We start from the raw sequence: 21,432 nt of genomic DNA on the forward strand, positions 1-21,432 counted from the left end.
AGGGGAGATTACACAAGGATACGAATACTAGGAGTCAGGGATTATTGGGAGCCATTTCAGAAGGCTGCCTACTGTATTGCCAAACTTTTCTTCCAAATGACTGTACCATTTTTCATTTCCACCAGCAATGTATTAGGTAGAGCTCCATTTTTTCCACGTACTCGCCAACACTCATTATTGTCTGTCTTTTTGCTGATAGCCATTCTAGTGGGTGTGAAGCGGTATCTCACTGTGGTTTTAATTTACATTTCTCTAATAACTAATGAGGTTGAATATCTTTGCCTGTTGTTCATTTGGTTAATTTCTTTGGTGAAATGTCAATTCAGATCTTTTTAACATTTTCAGTTTAGGTTATTTGTCTCATTATTGAGTTGTAAGAAATTTTCATTTATGAATCATGCTTTTGGTATCGAATCTAGATTCCAAGGTCACAAAGATATTATGTCTCAGCTAATATGCTAGGCCTTTATATACATTATTTTGCCTAATTTAATTACAGTAACAACCTTGTTAGGCGTAGATGTTATCACTGTTGCACAAATAAGAAAATTCACAGAAGTCAAGTGACTTGCTGAGATCACACAACTAGTTAGCACAGCTTGAACCTAGATTCTGTCTTATACTCCAAAGTTCATGCTCTTTCATCAGAACTTTTTTTAAAAAAGATATTCAAACCTATTTTCTGTGGGCAAAATAAGAGTGAAATATGGTATTGTTCCTTCCTTATAATTATTAGTGCCCATTCTGGTGCTATTTGAATACTGTTATTAGAAACCTCTATTTGTGATCATTGGAAGTTGCCTTTTTAAATAGAAAGGGGCATGTACTGCAGTTTGTTGCCTAGATTCCATCCTCGTTTCATTCTGCCAGACAATATTCCCTCCACAGTTTCTGGTGGGGCTAGGATGCAGTTTTGCTTGCATTCTTGAAGTGTGTCACTGGGCAGCTGTTAAGCAGTTACACTTTACCCCCAGGGACGAGCATGTTCCAGTGACAAGATAGCTCATTCCCTTATGTGCTTTTAACGTTGTACATTCACCTAGGACAAGTCAGTGCTGAGTTCCTTCCATTGTTTCTTAGTGCTCTAATTCCATTATTTGAAAAACAGAGAGGGGAATGGAGGAAGCAGAGAAGAAGAAAAGTCCAAAGAATATATAGCAGATGGTAAATTTTATATTATTTTGTACATATTTTGTTTTAATTAATTTAATGTTTAAAAGAGCAAGAATCTTCTAATTCTTAAGCCTTATATTCATTTTTCTCTCTTCCAAGAATCCTTTATACCCTTTGAGTCTGGTTGATATACTTTAAGTTAGAAATACAATTTATTATTTTCTTCTGCTGTGGCCTAAGATGCTAGCCTTAGGCAAAATTACAACCTGTGCAATATTTTGGAAACATCTCCAACCTTAATTTTGTACTTGAAGCAAAGAACAAATAATTGTTTACTCCTTCCTTCCTCCTTGCCTTCTTTCTTTCCTTCCTTCTGTTCATTTGGTAAGCAGTCGCTGAACTATGTGCCCAACAGAGTGCTAAATATTCAGGGCGCTAGTGGAATGATATACAGACATTGACATCAAGGAGTGGCTACACAGAGAAGAAAATGGGGACTACCATAGGAGGAGCAGACGTGGAAAGGAAGTACAGAAGATAGAAACAGTGAGCCAAGTTGAGTATGAAACAAGTATAAAAAATCCAAGAGGTGATTGGAAGTATCTGTTGGACTCAGCAGGGAGAACTGGCTGGAAATAAAGATTTGGGAGTCATTAGCAACAAAAAGTTGGATCAGGAGAATATGTAAAGTGAAAAAACAAAAGCTTCAAGAAACAGACCCCTGGAGACCATTCACACCTAGGAGGCAGAGAAAGAGGAGTAAACATGGAAAATAAATTAGGTAGGAATAGAACCAGGAATGAATAGAGTGAGGGAAGAGGTTCAAGAAGCAGGGACTGGTCAGTGGCATCCTGTTCTAAAGTAGCAGAGTAGGAGGGGCTGAAGCCAGACCACACCAGGCAAAGAAATCATCTGGAAAACTGATCATCACTGTAGGGCTTGGGACTTTCTCTAATGTATCATGAGGAGAAACTCTACATACTACAGCTCATCTTCAGACTGTTGTAGACAAGTTGGGGGGTGATACAGCAAACTGACTGACTTCTTCCTTGGCTGGCCTTCTTATTATCATTAAATTGGTTCAGGCTGCCCAAGGAGTTCATTCATTCATTCATTTTTTCATTCAATACCTACGATAAGTGGGCCCTCTGGAAGGTTCTAGGGAACACAAAAGTTCTAGGTTCTGGCCCCTGCCTTGATGATGCTTCTGATCTATATGGGAAATAAACATGTTACTGTTGTACAGTTGACATAACACATACGTGTACTATGTATACCAAGAACTACTTATGCTCTGCATATATATAGAAGACATTTTCATTCCTTCCCTTACCCATCATCCTGAGTTTGGTGTTGTGACAGTCAGAATGTTTTCAACCAATTTAACTGTATTTGGATGACAATTTTTGAATTTTTCTAAGAATTATGTTTTAATATGCCTGAAATTTTTTTAAAAAATTATTTATTTTATTTTTGGCTGCATTGGGTCTTCGTTGCTGCCCATGGGCTTTCTCTCTAGTTGAGGCGAGTGGGGGCTACTCTTCGTTGCGGCACGTGGGCTTCTCATTGCGGTGGCTTGTCTTGTTGCAGAGCACGGGCTCTAGGTGCGCGGGCTTCAGTAGTTGTGGCTCACGAGCTCAGTAGTTGTGGTGCACAGGCTTATTTGCTCCGCGGCATGTGGGATCTTCCCGGACCAGGGATCGAACCCATGGCCCCTGCATTGGCAGGCGGATTCTTAACCACTGCGCCACCAGGGAAGCCCTATGCCTTAAATTTTTAAAATTGAACTCTGTTAAGAGAAAGATAGAGTGAATATTCTATACAAGAAAATTATGAATGAGAAGAAAGTTTTTTCTTCCAGATTTATAAATGAAATATCTACCAGGTACATATTTTAGTCTATCTCTAGTATGTTTAGGCAACATCCAAAACCTTAACCTCTTTAAACGTATTTTCAGTCAATATTTTTCAATGGATAACAGTTCTTTCTCAGAAATATAAATATAAAATAATAAATACACAGGTCGATCAATAGAAAAATTCATAGCTATAATGGACAAAAATGAAAAAATATACTTGTATACTTTTTTATAGTTCAGAAGGAACTTCCACACATCATGCTTTTCAGTCCTCACAACTCAAAGAATTCACCTGGCCTGATGATAGCTGAAGAGCTTAGCCCAACTGATCAGCTGTAACCATACCTACTGCTTATATGTAGTGTATTCCTGTTGTTAAAAGTAATAAATCTCCTCTTGTTCTAATGGAGAAGCAAAGAATCACACTGAAATTATTAAGCAAAATTATTTTTACTATTATGGCAATGAATGAGCTATTTGATAGTCAGATAATAAGACAAAGATTAATGTCAGTAAAATTGAGGGTGGTTCCTTTGCAGCTGAAACTTTCTTCATGTTTTCATGCTAATGCTCGTGAATTTGAAGTGACATGATTTACTGATTACCAGTTTAGCTTCTTTAAGGGCAAGTTTAAAAGTCTGATAAGAATACGTTTTAATGAGAACTTAAACCAAATCAAATATTGTCCAAACTGCTACCTCTTATTTCATCGCTATTGAGATATCAATATTTTATCTCTTATTAGTCTGATTCACATTTTCCAATTTTTTCCTAATTTTAAAATAGTTGTTTTAAAGTTACTAGATGTCTATCATTTTAAATTTTAAAAGAAGAGAAAAATGAAAACATAATGGATACTATAAATCAATGACCAAAAGTTTTGTTTTCATTGAAACTTTATAATTTTACTGATTAGAAAATACTAAAACTTCATATTCTTTAGTTCTCAAAATATCATTGGTTTTTCTCCCTTCTCACTTTACACAGAAAAATGTAAATTAGAAAATGAAAATGACCCATAATTTCAGTGTTCTTGTTCGTAATACAAAGAAGCCATTGTGGGAAAGGAGTACAGACATCAATTTTATAAGGAAAACTGTTCTAGTTAATCTGTCTGTGCTATATTGGGTGATAGCAACAAACTCTGTAGACTAAATACCTACAATACATATATCTCCCATTTTGCTCTTTAGTGCTTCAAGCTTCTAAATCCTATTAACAGCTGTCAAAACTTGGTAAACTATTTAGATACTTTCACAATTTGTTTAATTGGTTACTTAGAAAATGACATGCTAGAAAAGCCCATTCCCCCACCCTTTCTTTTAGCCTGGCTGAACATCTGTAGCATTAGGGCCTCATTATCTCTGAATTGGCATAGCAAATCAGTGGCATCATTAAAATGCCACATTAAGATGATTAAGCTTCTTTGTTATCCAGTTGACTTTTGCATGTGCTGAGGATTTCATGGTTATGACCCCCAATCCTTGTAAAACACTTAAACAACATCACCGTTTTGTGTCTTCCCTGTCTAACAGTCGCTATCTGGTTTTGTCCCTTCTCACAGTATCTTTGGCAAACTTGAAGCTATTACTCCAGACTTTGTCCTGATTTAAACTGGATTCTGAGATCTCATAGTTCAGAGTGGAAATTCAGAACCTGCTTTTTACACTGGGAAGTTCATACTAAAAACATGTTATCCAAGACACCCAAGTTGCCTGTTCTGTTTGCCATCTTTGATAGGTTCTTCTCTCCAACTGAGCATTTTATGTGCCTGTAAAACAAACTGAGGCACGGTTGGCTGAGACTGCTATTGCCCCTGAAGGATTTAGCTGTTGGATCCTTTCCAAGACCCATTGTTTTTGCAATGTCTCAGGTGAAACCAAAAATGTCTACTCTGGAGTGCAAACCTTTCATGTGATAAGCATCACCCCAGGAAATGAGACCATGTGCCTCAGCCCCAGTGAGCCAAGCCTTTGTTCTTTTCAGCCTACAAAATTCTCTCTGGGGGGTGTGTGTGTGTTAGTGTGTGTCATCTTCCTAAGAGGCCTCCAGAACATAGACAAAGATGGGAGCAATTGTACCCCAGAGTAGCTCCTTTAGAAAGAAGTTCAGCTTAATCTAATTTTCTGTGGGTTAGATTCAATTTAGACATCTTTTCCCCCCTCTGGGAATGTTTAGCAATTACCTTTATCAGCAATTTGTGGTTTGGTATGTTCTTTTCTCCACAAACTCAGTTATAAAAAATTTACTCAGGAAGCCTTTAACATTTTTTGTTATGAAGTATATCATACATAAAAAAGGCAAATATAATTACATGTATAAAGAATAATAGCAAAACAAGCATCCATGGGCCCACCACCTGGCTTAAGAAATAAAATATTGCTAGTGCCTGTGAAGATTCTTGAGAGTCAAGTGGCAATTTAAGCCATGTGTCTAAGGAACCTAATATATTTAATAAGAGACTGGAATTTACAAAACTGAAATGGGAGATTATTCACATTACAAAAGGTCTGTTCACTGTACAGAAGACTTCAGGATGCTGTGGGGGCCTCTCCTCAAGTATATTCAAGTATTTCTTGCCAGATCTTTAAGACTTTCTGCCTTTATTAACAGTTCAGGTGTTGCCAGTCACTGACAACTGAAAAATTGAGGAAGAATGAAGATAAACATCTCTGAATGTATAATGTAAATCTGTGGAACAATATTATTGGTTTTACATGTAATGTCTTATGAAGACAGAAACAGGAGAATTTTTTGCTAGTTTAAAGTATCTAGGAAGACTTCATGGAAGAAAGGGCATTTAAACAGCATCTGGAAGTTTGAATAGAATGTTGATGTGGGGAAGGGCATTTTAGGTAAAGGAAAGACTGGAGAAGAGGTTTGGAAAACTGCAGTTAGTAAGATGGCTACTGTGCTTCTCAAACTTTAATGTGTATAAGAATCCTTGAGGATTTGTTGAAATGCAAAATCTGATCCAGTAAGTCTAGGGTGAGGCCTGAGAGTCTGCATTCCTAACAAGCTCCCAGGGGATGCTGGAACTGCTGATTCAAGGACCTCACTTTGAGTAGCAAGGTTCTAGTCTAGAGAGAAGGATGATTCAAGGAGTCTAGTGAGAAATGAGATGATCAGGTCGGCTTGGGGCAGATTCTAGACAGGTCCTTGAATGTCTCACTAAGGAGTTTGGACTTTATTCTGTAAACAAAATGAAATCCTTGTAAGTTTCTGAACAAGAGTTTTAGTACTACAGGATGATTAATCTGGCAATAGGATATAATCTAAAAGAGAGGTCACATATACCGTGGACCAGTTAGGAAGTTAATGTAGTGGTATATTCATGTATTAAGTATTTATTGTGTATGTACTTTATGCAGAGCACTGTGTCAGATTCTAGAGCAGCAGTTCTCAAACTCCATTGTGCATAAGATTTGCCTAGAAAACATATATATTTTTTAACATCTTTATTGGAGTATAATTGCTTTACAATGGTGTGTTAGTTTCCGCTTTATAACAAAGTGAATCAGCTATACATATACATAAATCCCCATATCTCCTCCCTCTTGCGTCTCCCTCCCACCCTCCCTATCCCACCCCTCTAGGTGGTCACAAAGCACCGAGCTGATCTCCCCGTGCTATGCAGCTGCTTCCCACTAGCTATCTATTTTACATTTGGTAGTGTATATATAAGTCCATGCCACTCTCTCACTTCGTCCCAGCTTACCCTTCCCCCTCCCCGTGTCCTCCAGTCCATTCTCTACGTCTGCGTCTTTATTCCTGTCCTGCCCCTAGGTTCTTCAGAACCTTTTTTTTTTTTTAGATTCCATATATATGTGTTAGCATACGGTATTTGTTTTTCTCTTTCTCTTTCTGACTTACTTCACTCTGTATGACAAACTCTAGGTCCATCCACCTCACTACAAATAACTCAATTTCGTTTCTTTTTATGGCTGAGTAATATTCCATTGTATATACATGCCACATCTTTATCCATTCATCTGTTGATGGACACTTGGGTTTCTTCCATGTCCTTGCTATTGTAAATAGAGCTGCAATGAACGTTGTGGTACATGACTCTTTTAAATTATGGTTTTCTCAGGGTATATGCCCAGTAGTGGGATTGCTGGGTCATATGTAGTTCTATTTTTAGTTTTTTAAGGAACCTCCATACTGTTCTCCATAGTAGCTGTATCAATTTACATTCCCACCAACAGTGCAAGAGGGTTCCCTTTTCTCCACACCCTCTCCAGCATTTATTGTTTGTAGATTTTTTGATGATGGCCATTCTGACTGGTGTGAGGTGATACCTTATTGCATTTCTCTAATGATTAGTGATGTTGAGCATCCTTTCATGTGTTTGTTGGCAATCTGTATATCTTCCTTGGAGAAATGTCTATTTAGGTCTTCTGCCCATTTTTGGATTGGCTTGTTTGTTTTTTTGATATTGAGCTGCTTGTAAATTTTGGAGATTAATCCTTTGTCAGTTGCTTCATTTGCAAATATTTTCTCCCATTCTGAGGGTTGTCTTTTTGTCTTGTTTATGGTTTCCTTTGCTGTGCAAAAGCTTTTAAGCTTCATTGGGTCCATTTGTTTACTTTTGTTTTTATTTCCATTTCTCTAGGAGGTGGGTCAAAAAGGATCTCGCTGTGATTTATGTCATAGAGTGTTCTGCCTATGTTTTCCTCTAAGAGTTTTATAGTGTCTGGCCTTACATTTAGGTCTTTAATCCATTTTGAGTAGAAAACATATTTTTAATGCATGTTTCCAGCCCCCACACCCCCAATTTTGGGACCCCCAAAATTTCTATTTTAAAACCCCACAACCTCTCGTCTTACAGATACAGGTGAAGCAGTGTCATAGGGGATACTGAGTTGAAAACAAAACAAAAAACAAATAACAAACCTGTGTAGCTTCTGACCTCAGATAGCTTACATGTCCATATGGGAGATGAGGTGAGCTTACAAGTAACTCAAAGAAGGAAGGAACAGATTATTTTGCAGCCGGGGGATCAGGGAAGGCATAGTAGGGGGAAATGGCATATTAGTTTTGCCTTAAAAGATGTGTAGGATTTGGACCCGTGGTATTGTTGGGGAAAGACCTTTAGGGCAGTGGAAATAATAAAAGGAAGGATACTTAGAAGTTGTTTAGTTTGGTTAAAGATATCTCAGTATTCAGAATCAACATTACAAAAATTGCTGGGGCCAGATATTGAAAGGTCTTTTAAATTCTTTGTTTCTGAGTTTGGATTTTATTTTGTAGGCAGCAGAGGATATTGGAGAATTTGGACAGGGTCATGATATGACCAGAGCTACAGTTTACAAGAACCATCTGGTGGCAGAGTATAGCATGAGCTGGAAAGGGAAGAGAAAGGAGACGGGAGAACAATGTAGAGGCTACCACAATAGGAGAGCAATCAGGGTCTGAGATTTGGGATAAGGAGGGTGTAAAATAGTGGGGAGGAGAAGCAGACTGGAGAGAGGGTACAAAAATAAAACCAATGGGTGATTAAACGTGGGGTGCAAACAAGAGGAAGGAAAGATGACTGTAAAGATTCTAACCTGAATAACTATGAAGATACCTAGGAGGCCTTTGGGAACAGAGGACTGAAGAAGGGGAGAGAGATTACACCTGGAGATACATATTTGGTGATTAATCATGTAAAATGCTAGTTGAAGCCTTAAGAGTGGATGAAATTGCCATAGGGGAGGGGGTATAGAGGGAAGAAAAAAGGGGGTTAAGGACAGTATTTGGGAGGCAGAGCTGGGGGAAGAGCTAGAAAGAGGCAATCAGAAAGGTGAGGAAAGAAGGTACAGTTTCACTGAAGAAGTAGAAATACAGAAGAACAAGGAGTGGAGGTCAACAGTATCAAGGGCTACAGAGAAGCTGGGGAGAATGGCACACCAAAGGCCATTAGATTTAAGAATCAGGAGTTTATTGATGATCTTCAAGGGAGCAGATTCAGTGAATTATGGAGGCAGAAGCCAGATTACAGGGAATTTTATATCAGTTTTGAGATTGTAGAGACAGTAAGCACAGATTACTTCTGTATGAAATCTATCTAGAAAGGAATGTTGAGAGAGGATGAGTTTAGGTATGATGGGATGAGAGGCTAAACTAAATTGCAAAGGGAATAGAAAAGAGGAGTTGGCATCTAGAGAACCTGAGGACGTAGAATCTATAGGACTTGATGTGGAGATTGGACGGAAAAGGATTCCAGTTTCAAGACTTGGAGAATGCAAGAAGGAAGATGCCATGTGTGACTATAAAGACATCATAAGTTAGCAGCAATTTGGGGTTCAAAGATGACAAGTTTGATTTTAGATATGTTTCTTAATGTTTTCAAGGGATACTAAGTAGAATGCCCCCACCTTTCCTCTGCTCCAATAAATTTTCCTCCCAAGGAAGAGAATGAATCTCTCAGTCCTTAGAGCAGACTAGTGTTGTTTCTGGTAGTTTTGGTGGACTATATTTGGAGACTGGGTGCTAAGCCCAATAATCTCTCAGGAATCCCTTTTTTATCTTAGATACTAATGTATTCTAATATTCAGCTCTGTTTATTTTCACATGGTAAACCATAATGAATTGTTGATCCCCAGTAACCATGCAGAGAGGACATCCAGTTCTTTTATCTAAAACTGATAGAACTCCAAGGGCAAACCAATAACTATACCAGGAGCTCTTTTGGTCTGCTAAGTCCCAGGGACTTCCTTAATGCCCTGTCCATGTGTCTGTATGCGTTCCCTTAGAGCCCTGGGTCTCAAATACTGTCTTCCTTGTTCTATGGCTAAGTCCCAAATGACAAAAGCCAAGAATTTGTTTTGAGCCAGGTCGGGGGAGTATTGAGTTCTAGGTCAAGCCCATTAAAGCCAAAATCCTGAGAGAAGGAGCAACCTTCTCATGTCCTGTGTTTTCAGAAAGACCCGAAACATTGATCTTACTAGTTTTTAATTGTCACTGACCACAGAATGGCCTGAGTCTGTTCATATTAACATTTACAACGAAATTGAAAAGGATCCTTCTCTGCCGGCCCTTTCTGTATGCTGTTTCTGGTTTTCAGTAGCTGAAGTTTTCCGTTGAGTTTCTTTTAAACGCCTACATGCAAACTAAAGAGCATTCAAGCTTTGGTGGGATATCACCCACAGCTGGAGTGATGGAGGAAGGGAGGAGGGTATAAGCCTCAGGTGCATCCTTCTCTTTCAAAAAAAAAAAATTTTTTTAAAGCAAAAACCACTTAAGAAAACAAATTCCATCTGAAAGCAGGCAAGATGTGTCCAGAGAAAGAAGGGAATGAATCTCTCTCCATTCCCTTCTCATCCGTTTCCCGTAGGAAACGTATATCAATTCGTGTATAATCCAGATGCATGGGATGGGCAAATTTGAAACACGTTGGATGTTTCCTGTAGCCCTACATTTCTTCTAATCACGGAGTGAAAGATTGTGAACCATGAACCGTGATGAGAAGCAGTGGAACAGTGTTGCAGCAATGGCTCCTCTGTTGGTGGTTAGGCCCTGTCTTGCTCTATTAAGCAAACACAGTTAATATAGATGAAAGGTAACCCTGATAGAAGTGAAAATTGAAACTTGAGTGGAAGGTAGCAAGCCAGGCACAGCTGCAGTTATACTTCCTCCTATGTGGCAACAGGAGCTGCACTTACTGGTGTTGTTTGGAAGGGATGTCGTTTTTTAAAATATCTTTTCTTCAGCGTGTTTTGGTTTTTAAAGTCTACCCCATTGATGGGGGAGTGTGGAATATGATACTAAGGGGCATATTAGACTTGATGTGTCAGAGTGTGAGGCCAAATCCAAGCTCAGTGTTCTAAGCACAGTTAATCTGCTATTAACTGGCTGTATAACTTTGGACTACTCACCCAAAACGTCTCTGATCCTGGATTTCCTTACCTGAAAATCAAGGGTTGGATTAGATGATCTCTAAATTCCCTTCGAGCCCTGAAATTCCATTGATTTGTGATTCCTCATGGAGCATTACAATTTCCAGTTTCTAAGAATGAATTTTTTTTAAGTAAGCATTTATGCAGCCTTATACATATATGAAAAAATCCCTTGTAAATATTTATTGTTATTATATCAGGCAAATATTTAGGTTTTCTTAGTATCAGTACATAAATTTACCTTCTTCATTTCTTATGTTCTTCAGCTTAAGAGTGCTGCACCTCTTTTTGAGATAGTACCTGATCAGCCAACTCACTTTGGCCAGCCCCACCTCTCCTATCCAGTCCTACAACTCTAGGACCTCGAGTTTAGTCCTCCCTAACTTGGGTATAGGTGCCCTTCCCCTTGCTTAGGTTGAGCTTCATTTACCTGTGTCAATGAAAATGACTCCTTAGAAGGTTATGTTAAAGGATTACTTCTCCTTTTATCTTTCTCAACACTATTTCACTAGTACTGCCAGCTTCCTCTACATTCAGTGTTCTCTCTTTATTTGTTCCGAGAGAAAGAGAGAGATAAGACTCATTTTAGCAGTTGGTATACATGGAAGGGGAAGAGGCAAAGCATGGCTTAAAATCAGAAAAAAACATGTTAACTATTCAACTTTCAGTCTTAGTGGCATAAATTGGATGCAATTGAAGAATTAAAGCAGCATTTTCTTCTTGAAGCCAAGGAGAACATCACCTTGCCTTGTAACTGCAACCACCAAAAAAGTACTAAATCTGAGAACCTTTCTCCTCCCCCGGTACTGGAGAAGAATTGCTCAAAATGTTTTTTTCATAGTCGCTTTGAACAGTCACAGCTAAAATCTATTCTCTCTAATTTTCTGGATGGCCTAAAACGCTGTCATCTCTTTGTGTGAGTGCGCGCGCATGTGCGCATGCGCGTGCACGTGTCTGTGTTTTCCCCTGACTATGGTTCTGAATTCAAATAACGCGTGATCATCCTAATGGTATTTTCTTGTTTTGTGGATGTACAATATTGTTAGCTTCATTTGGTATTTAATTGTCAGTTGTGGGTCTCTGCTCTTTGAGCTGCTTTGATAGCTCCAAAACCAATCATTGTTCATTTCTTGCATTTTCCTCCCTGCAGATGATTCAATGAAAGTGAAAGATGAATACAGTGAAGGGGATGAGAATGTTTTAAAGCCAGAACCCTTGGGAAATGCAGAAGAGCCTGAAGTTCCTTACAGCTATTCAAGAGAATATAATGAATATGAAAACATTAAGTTGGAGAGACATGTTGTCTCATACGATAGCAGCAGGCCAACCAGTGGCAAGATGAACTGCGATGTGTGTGGATTATCCTGCATTAGCTTCAATGTCTTAATGGTTCATAAGCGGAGCCATACTGGTAAATAGTCTCCTTTATCCATTGTTCTGAAAACTGTCCTAATTCAACCACATGAGAAAAGAAGTGGTGGTATTTAAGACTTACTTTTGATTACTTTCATTGATTTTTGCTAAAATTCTGATGTATCTCTCCCTCTCTGTATTTCCATTTACCCAGTGATTTTTATTCCTGCTTCATGGTGCATTTGGCAAACATATTGCAAATGCTATGAATAAAAGAAGACTGTAGAGAGCACAGTGTTCTAGGTCAGCCACATATTTTTCTTCAGTTAATAAGTGGGAGTTAAATTGTGTGATACGCTTTTTAGGCGTCTTTCATATATTTTTCCATAACTTTTAAAAAAGCAGATCTCATTGTATTGAGTTCAAATTTGGTAGATGAAAGGACATAGCTTTTATTAACAATTTTAAAAAATTTATTTTCGGACAACAAAAAGGCAGTCAATAGAAATGCATACAAACATAACACTCCCAGTGAGCCCAATAGATTTCATCTGACATCGGATATGACGACTTTAAAAAGCATTTCTTGAATTAAAGAAAAAAAACACTTCTGGCTCTTTATACCTTGTTAGGACTTCAGTCTGTGACTCTTTTTATAGATTGAGATTACATTCAAAAGGAATGCTAAGTAATGTAAAAACTTAAATCTAGAAAGCACTTCTAAAGCTACTCTTATTTTTTTGCTCTGATCCAAGACAAGATGCCTCAAGTAGCCTTGCTAGGTGAGTGCTTTTTCTCTTCTGGAGGGAAGATTCCATAAGTAAGTCTTAGGCTTGCCTTGAAATACAGCTCCCATCTGATCCCAATATGAACAGAAACTATCTAAAAAATGAGCTTTTGCCATAGGCATCTAATCTGTGCATATGTTTCGCCACTTGCTGGGTGATCAGAAATCTCTTTTTTGTCCTTTTTAAAGGTGAACGCCCATTCCAGTGTAATCAGTGTGGGGCATCTTTTACTCAGAAAGGTAACCTCCTCCGCCACATTAAACTGCACACAGGGGAAAAACCTTTTAAGTGTCACCTCTGCAACTATGCATGCCAGAGAAGAGATGCACTCACAGGTCATCTTAGGACACATTCTGGTAAGTGAGAGCAATGAGCATTCCATATCTAGTAAATGTGTGTTCCTCAGTGCCCATTGCGGAAACTAGAAAGAGTTAAGTGTGGAGGTTTTAATCTGTCACTCCGGTTCTGAAGGGTTACAACAGCAGAGACCTCTAGGGCTAATTGCACTTCCATTAAGGCATTAATTGCTCTCCGTCTGGCTCAATGGGGTTGATCATCTCCGTACCATCTTTGCGCCCCTAGAGAACATCACAGTCAGACAGGAGAAGCCTGCCCTATAAAAATGCTTTTTTAATTTTTGCAAAAAAAATTATAGCCATCAGTATTTTTATGGTAAACTTTATTAAAAGATTATTTTCCTAAAAATATACACACATACTTTTCATTCAAAAGTCTGGATAAAGCAAATGATGTACTGTTTGTAAATTATGTAAAACTGTAAACTGGGTATGACTCATTGTTGGGGGTTAGTTTTGGCTAGTCTGGGCTAAATTGGGGAGTTTTGGCCATTCTGGTCTAAATTTCTTTTTTTGCATCGAGATATAATTGACAATATAACATAGTATTAGTTTTAGGTATATATGAGCTAAATTTCTTAAACCCAACTTTCTTCTTCATCAGCCTACTTATTTTTAGTCTCTAAAAGATGAGCAGCAGTAAGAATTCATAAAAAGCTATGTTCTGTCTTGATGTTTTCGCTCCTATTTTAACCACGGAAGATACATTTTTTTCAACATTTAGAATTTCCCTCCTAGAAAAATAAAACTGAGTTTATTTTCAAATTTGGGACCTCATGTTCTTGATGTTATCTGACAAAATTTTAATTGAAGAGCTTTGTTTTTATGTCAATTCACATTCTGCTTTGATGAAAACCCAGCCCCAAACCCGCAACTGGTCACAATGCAGAGACTAAGGATTAAACAAATCAGCCCCAACGAAACCCACCATGAGAGATCATAAGTGGCAAAAGAAGGGTTTCTTTTACAGCTCATTGTTCAAAGTAATGAATTACGACTGAGTTTGGTCCAAAAAATTAGAGTAGTTCTTTTCTGTTGCTTTTTCCAAGTAAGATCCAACAATAATAGTCATTTTTAAGACAGATTCTAGAGGACCCCAATTTATGCAGAAACTTAACATTCTTAGCCCTAACAGAGCTGCATTTATTTTAACTTGGGATTCCATAAGGATCTTTTAGTGCTTTAAGTCCCAAAGGCACTGTTTTAAACCGAGCAAGAGGATTAGAAAATAAAAAAATCTCAGTCCCTAAAACTGAAAAATTCATGGGGTATATTTCATTGACAAGTCAGAAAGGCTAGCCCCGCACACAGAATTGAAGTTATTACTTACATAATTTAAAAAATAACTCATTTGGAGGAGTTAGGAGGTTAAAGGTGGCCTGAATTGTATGGATGAACTTTTGAGGAAACTTTTGCTTTATCTTAGAAGTTAAGATGAAGTCATTTTGGCAATTCCTTCTTATTTCTATTATTCAAAACTATCCTCAGGGGCTTCCCTGGTGGCACAGTGGTTGAGAATCCGCCTGCCAATGCAGGGGACACGGGTTCGAGCCCTGGTCCGGGAAGATCCCACATGCCGTGGAGCAACTAAGCCCATGCGCCACAACTACTGAGCCTGTACTCTAGAGCCCGTGAGCCACAGCAGCTGAGCCCACGTGCTGCAACTGCTGAAGCCCGCGTGCCTAGAGCCCGTGCTCCGCAACAAGAGAAGCCACCACAATGAGAAGCCTGCGCACCGCAACAAAGAGTAGCCCCTGCTCGCCGCAATTAGAGAAAGCCCGTGCGCAGCAACGAAGATGCAACACAGCCAAAAATAAATTAATTAATTAAAAAAAAGAAAACAAAAACTATCCTTAGTTGGTTAGGTCAGTTTTTATTGATTGAGCCCAGACTTTGCTATAGCCACTGAGCAAGGACAAGCTACATTTATCGAAATATGTCAATGCTCTAAAAAGACTGAATGACTAACTCCCACAAACTGCAGCATTCTTTACTTACAGCCAGCTGGATGTCGCAGAATATGGGATTTCTTCCTACTTCATTCTTTTTTTTTTTTTAATTTTATTTATTTATTTTTGGCTGTGTTGGGTCTTCACTTCTGTGCGAGGGCTTTCTCCAGTTGCGGCAAGCGGGGGCCATTCTTCATCGTGGTGCGCGGGCCTCTCACTGTCGTGGCCTCTCTTGTTGCAGAGCAGAGGCTCCAGACGCGCAGGCTCAGTAGTTGTGGCTCACGGGCCCAGTTGCTCCGCGGCATGTGGGATCCTCCCAAACCAGGGCTCGAACCCGTGTCCCCTGCACTAGCAGGCAGACTCTCAACCACTGCGCCACCAGGGAAGCCCCTACTTCATTCTTAAACCACACTAACCTCCTTGAAAAATAAAAAGTTCCTATTTTTATTTTTTTCCTGAAGAAGCAAGATTGGATCGGGAGCCAAAACACTATGCTCCATGATAGTCATTAAATCCAAATCCTTTCATTTGTGAAAAGACCCTATCCTTTCAAAGAATAACATGATAGTCAATCATAGGCCATAACCTTATTTCAGTTGACTAAATTTAAAAGTAATTGTAAGTGCACAAGTATCCAAATACTCTGGCTTCTGTCAGCAGTCTCATTCTTAGTGGACAGTTTTCACAGGGCCCCAATACACCATTTGTTCTATAACCCCTGAGGGTCACTGAGTACCCCTTGTGCTCTCCTTATAGTTGAGAAACCCTATAAATGTGAGTTTTGCGGCAGGAGTTACAAGCAGAGAAGTTCCCTTGAGGAGCACAAGGAGCGCTGCCGTACATTTCTTCAGAGCACTGACCTGGCTGAGACTGGTGAGTTCATGCGACACCCGTTCTGCACATATTGAGTGAGCATCCGCTGTTCTAGGTGGTAGGATACAATAGTAGACAAAAATACAAAAAAATCCTGCCCTCCTGGAGTTTATATTTTCATAGGGAAAGACAGACTAGAAACAAAGAGAATAAGTACCTTACACAATAGAAGGTAGTAATTGCTATTGAGAAAAATAATGCAGGTACTGGGGGCTGATGGTAAATCAGGAAAAACATCAAGGAGCTGACATTTTAACAGACTTAAAAGCATAAGGAGAGAGCCCTGCAGATAACTTGGAAATAGCAAGTGAAAAGGACCTGGGCCTTGAATTTGAAGAAGTATAGCTAGCCCTTTGTGGCTGGAACAGAGTGAGTAGTGGGACATGAGGCCAGAGAGGAAATAGGAAACCAGCTCTTATCAGGCCTTGTAGGCCATTGTAAAGACTTGGATTTTTCTCTGAGTGAAATTAAAAATCTTCAGAGGATTTTGAACAGAGAGGTGACGTGATTGGACTTCTCATTTGAAAAAAAATCACTCTACTTGCTACTGAGGATAGGTTGTATTTGGGATAAGACTAGAAATTGGGGAGTCCAGTTAGAAGGCCATTGCAATAATTCAAGCAAGAAAAAATTATGTCCTGGTAATGGTAGAGGTGGTACAAAGTGTTTTAACTCTATACAGTATAGTTTAAAGATAGAACCAACAGGATTTCTTAACAGATTGTTGTGGGATGTGATGAAGAATGCAGTTGCCATTAACTGAAATGGTAAAGATTGAGGGTAAAGGCAGTGTGAGGGGTGGCAAAGGCAGAGTCCATTAAAACCAAAAGGATTTTCTTTGCACAAGGCCGCCAGATCATGTACTTGTCAACTCATATGATTTATTGTGATGCTTATGTTTGGTTCTGGGAATTTCATATTTTATTCAGTGTTTTGAATTACATGCCTAGTGACAATTGGTTGAAACACTGGATGTCTTTCCATGTATCAGTTGTGGTTTTATTTCCTTTCATTCTTGAGTTGAAATAACCTGAAACTTTTTTGTGTCACATCTCTGCAGTTGTCCTTTGACCCATATAGTTGACCATCAGCCTGGTTCTGCAGCTTGGATTGCCTGATATTTTTATTTGTTTACTTGAACCAGTTGCTTATTTAGAGTAGGTATAAACCCTCATGGGATTTGGTGTTTGACAGCAGTAGTTGCAGTTGAATCGTTTGAACATTCTAAAACAGAAAGATTACAAAAAAGTGACAGAAACAATGTGAAACTCAGGAAAAATGCAGTGCAAATCTTGAGGAGTTTAACTGTACCCGTTTTGAGTGAGAGGAAACTTTTGTTTTAGATAAAGCCTATTTTATGGTGTTAGGAGCTGGCCAACTGAATTCTGTTGGTTTGCACTGCTTCTGCTTTTTATCCTGATGGCATCTTTAGTTTTATCAAGGAGTTGGATTTCCTCCTTATTTCTAAAGAGAAATGTTTACTCTTAAAAAAAAAAAGGCACCTAAAACTTGGGTTTTGACGTCTTAAAGCAACATGCTTAAGGTTAGTCAGGCAATACCTGGGCATCTTTACTTGACGTTCCATTTCAGACAATAGACAAAGCTCTTACTGTGAGAAATTCTCAAGTTATGAAAATCTATTATATTCCAAATAGAATCATTGGTATTTAAAGCAAGAAGGATTAAAGAGAGCATCTAATCCCACCTGTTCATTTTATTTTATTTTTTGACATCTTTATTGGAGTATAATTGCTTTACTATGTTGTGTTAATTTCTGCTGTATAACAAAGTGAATCAGCTGTATGTATACATATATCCCCATATCCCCTCCGTCTTGTGCCTCCCTCCCACCCTCCCTATCACCTGTTCATTTTAGAGGTGAGGGTATTGAGACTCATCAAAAATTCAGTGACTTACTTAAAAATCACTAGAACTTTTGTTGTTTTCATGATTAGCTATTTTTTTTTATTTTCAAAGACATATTGGGACATAATTCACATACCATTAAACTCACCCTTTTAAAGTGTACAATTCAGTAGTTTTTAACATATTCACAAAGTTATACAACCATCACCACTCTAATTTCATAACATTTTTGTCACTCCCAGAAGAAGCCCTGTACCTATTAGCAGTCACTCCTGTTCCCCCTCTCTCCAGCCCCCAGCAACCATTAATCTACTTTCTGTCTCTGTGGATTTGCCTATTCTGAACATGTCACGTGAATAGAATCATATAATGTGTAGTCTTTTATGTCTGCCTTCTTTCACTCAGCATAATGTTTTCAGGGTTCAGCCACGTGGTAGTACTTCATTCCTTTTTATGGCTGAATAATATTCCATTATATGGATTCATTGCATTTTATCTGTCCATTTATCAGTTAATGGACATTTGGTTTTTTTCCCACTTTTGGAAAAATGGCTTAATTAGCTATATATATTTTAAAGGTTATGTATTATCCAGTTAGCAAAAGTAGAGTAACACACATACTAATAGGCACATACGTATGCATATGTCTTGATTGTCCTGGAAGCAGGGGAAAAAATTGAGTAAAACATCCTCTATGACCAGTAAGTTCAAAATTACTGATTTTGAAGTAAGGTTACCACCTTACTTCCCATTCCCATGACCTTTTTTAGGAATTTCGTATTAGAAAAGTATCAAAAGAAATGTTTTCACTATCTTCAGTGGTATAAGGTGATTCAGGAAATACTGAAATACGGAGGTTGAGTTAATTTGCATTTCATAGGCTGGTTTGATGGATCCATGCAACACACTTTAAGTCTCAGCAAAAAAATAAAGGGTCAACTAAGTCAGCAACTTTTGATTTTTTAAAAAAACAAATATGTCGTTATGGTGGTTTCAGGTTAGAAAGTGTATAAAGTCACAGCTTAATCAAATATAATAAATACTGCATGTCCTGTCTATCTTTGATATTTCAAATAGTTCTCATGATTTTTCCTGAAATTCAAAATATAAAGAATGTTTACTCAAACACAAGCCAATCCTTTAATTATTGCCACAGCTCCCTACGTGGTTTCCATTTCTGTTTCCTTCTTAAAATTGGGAGTCCCAGTCTGGACACAGTGTTCCATTTTGAGCCTGACCAATATAGTGTCACCAGCGGTACCTCCCTAGCTTTTATTTTATTTTTAAATTTATTTATTTTATTTATTTATTTTTAGCTGCGTTGGTTCTTCGTTGCTGTGCCCGGGCTTTCTCTAGTTGCAGCGAGTGGGGCCCACTCTTCGTTGCAGTGCGTGGGCTTCTCATTGCGGTGGCTTCTCTTGTTGCAGAGCACGGGCTCTAGGTGTGCAGCCTTCAGTAGTTGTGGCATGTGGGCTTAGTAGTTGTGGCTCACGGGCTCTAGAGCGCAGGCTCAGTAGTTGTGGCACACGGGCTTAATTGCTCCAAGGCATGTGGGATATTCCCGGACCAGGGCTCGAACCGGTGTCCCCTGCATTGGCAGGCGGATTCCTAACCACTGCACCACCAGGGAAGCCCCATCCCTAGCTTTTAAAGTGATGATGCTGCACTGTGGATGTGGCACTTATTCATCAAGGGCTTATTGTAAATTGAAGTGCAGCCTAGAGTGAGAGCCAAGCCTTGGGACAAACCTGCCCCAGTCAGGAAGCAGGTCTTTATGGAAGCAGAACAAATGAAAAGGCCTTGGACTGGAGACCAATCTGCAAAAGAAGGTCGTGTTGGGCAACAGGACTTCTGGCCTTGCTAATCATTTTCTTTTGTTCAGATAGCATGCGTTGGATTCTCATGTGCCAGGCTGTGTGTCAGAGCTGTTTATAAAGATGAGTGAAGGTTAAGCCCCTACCCTTAAAGTATTCACAGTCCAACAAGGGACCGGGTACTTGATCTGTTAATATAAAGGTCTAATAGAGATACATGTGATAGTGTTACTTCAGTCCAAGTTTTTATACCAGACATCATCAAGATACTCTAATCCTGTCTTAATGGAGTATATATGAAAAGAAGAATGAATATAGACGATCACAGATTTCATTTTCTCATTAGCTTGATCCTTATTCCAGAAAGGGACTAACAGCTGGTATAGAGATTCATTTAGCCTCATTTCACACAAATTATGAATACTTGGAGTGGGACATATTTTTGTATGACAATGAGTTCTAGTAATAACAAGATTTTTAAACTAATTGAATAATTATATTTATTTATGAATCTAGGAGTCAAAACCTTTTATCTTCATTCTCATTGTTGCGGTTGAGATAATATAAGCATGAGAGTTAAAGAATAAATTTATATTTTTACCAAATAGCAGTCCAAAGAAAAAGCTTAAAGTGTTTTAAACGTCTCTTTCCCCAACAGATTATTAGAAAATCAATACTAACTCAACAAGTAGTATTCATTCTACTTGCTCAAAAAGGCAACAGTTTTATGTAACTTTTTTATTAGAACCTGTCTTGCTCTTTGATAGCAGTCTCTTGTTAGACAATTCTTATTGCATAATAACACCCCTTTGTTCCACTCTCCATCAGTTACTGGCTGACCACACCATAGAAGAGACAGGAAGAAATGCCTCTTATTTGAGATCCATTTAACACGTCAAGATCTAATGAAGGATTTTGAACAAAAACAAAAACACAACGAATTATATAGTTAAATCTGCAATCACTTTGAAATAGAAATGGCATCATGCAAACAGTTAGCTAAAACCCAAACTATTAATATTTTTGCAGAGATTAAAGGTAGTAACCTATTCTGTAATTTTGACTTCGTATGAGTTTTATTATTTATTTTTTCAACATGTCATTAAAATCATTTTGCTAATGAAAATGGGTATATCCACTATATACTAGTAGGCAAGTAACATGAAGGGGAGTTGACCCCGAATTATAGTCCTACTCCCACTGTGCTCACTCATGAACCAAGTGTGCAAATTGTCCCTTGCCACCGTCCCATATTCCCCACACCCACCCCTTGCAACACTAAACTGCCAAACACCACCCAGGAACGGATTTCCTATTTCGTCGTTTAAACCCATTATCTTGTTCCCTTACTATCTTGCCAAACTGGTTTCCCTCCACTTACATTCTGAGATGTGATGTGGCAAGATAACAAGTCTAGACTATTTGTATAAATAGACAGTTGGGTCTTAAAGTTGAAGCAGAGGACCAAACGCCAAGTCCTCTTTTTTCTTTTCCCCCTTTCAGTGTACTGCCTAAACTCCTTGTAATCCCAAAGAGATTGGCTTGACTCCAAAGCATTTCTTTGTGTTTTAAAGGGTG

At 38.5% G+C, this 21,432-nt stretch overlaps 1 protein-coding gene across 3 annotated transcripts in view; it reads left to right on the forward strand.

The window, feature by feature from the left end:
* IKZF3 (IKAROS family zinc finger 3) overlaps positions 1–21,432 on the forward strand; it is an 88,997-nt gene that overhangs the window by 46,550 nt on the left and 21,015 nt on the right. For 2 of the 3 annotated variants that reach the window (XM_004282737.3, XM_033410840.2), the window contains exons 4-6: positions 12,006–12,266; positions 13,185–13,352; positions 16,058–16,174. In XM_004282737.3, coding sequence (XP_004282785.1) covers positions 12,006–12,266; positions 13,185–13,352; positions 16,058–16,174 — 546 coding nt within the window. The remainder of the gene's footprint in view (positions 1–12,005; positions 12,267–13,184; positions 13,353–16,057; positions 16,175–21,432) is intronic. The other variant, XM_033410841.2, reaches the window with a different exon arrangement.

The sequence above is a fragment of the Orcinus orca genome, chromosome 19 (genome assembly GCF_937001465.1).
Source record: "Orcinus orca chromosome 19, mOrcOrc1.1, whole genome shotgun sequence".
NCBI classification, from domain to species: domain Eukaryota; kingdom Metazoa; phylum Chordata; class Mammalia; order Artiodactyla; family Delphinidae; genus Orcinus; species Orcinus orca.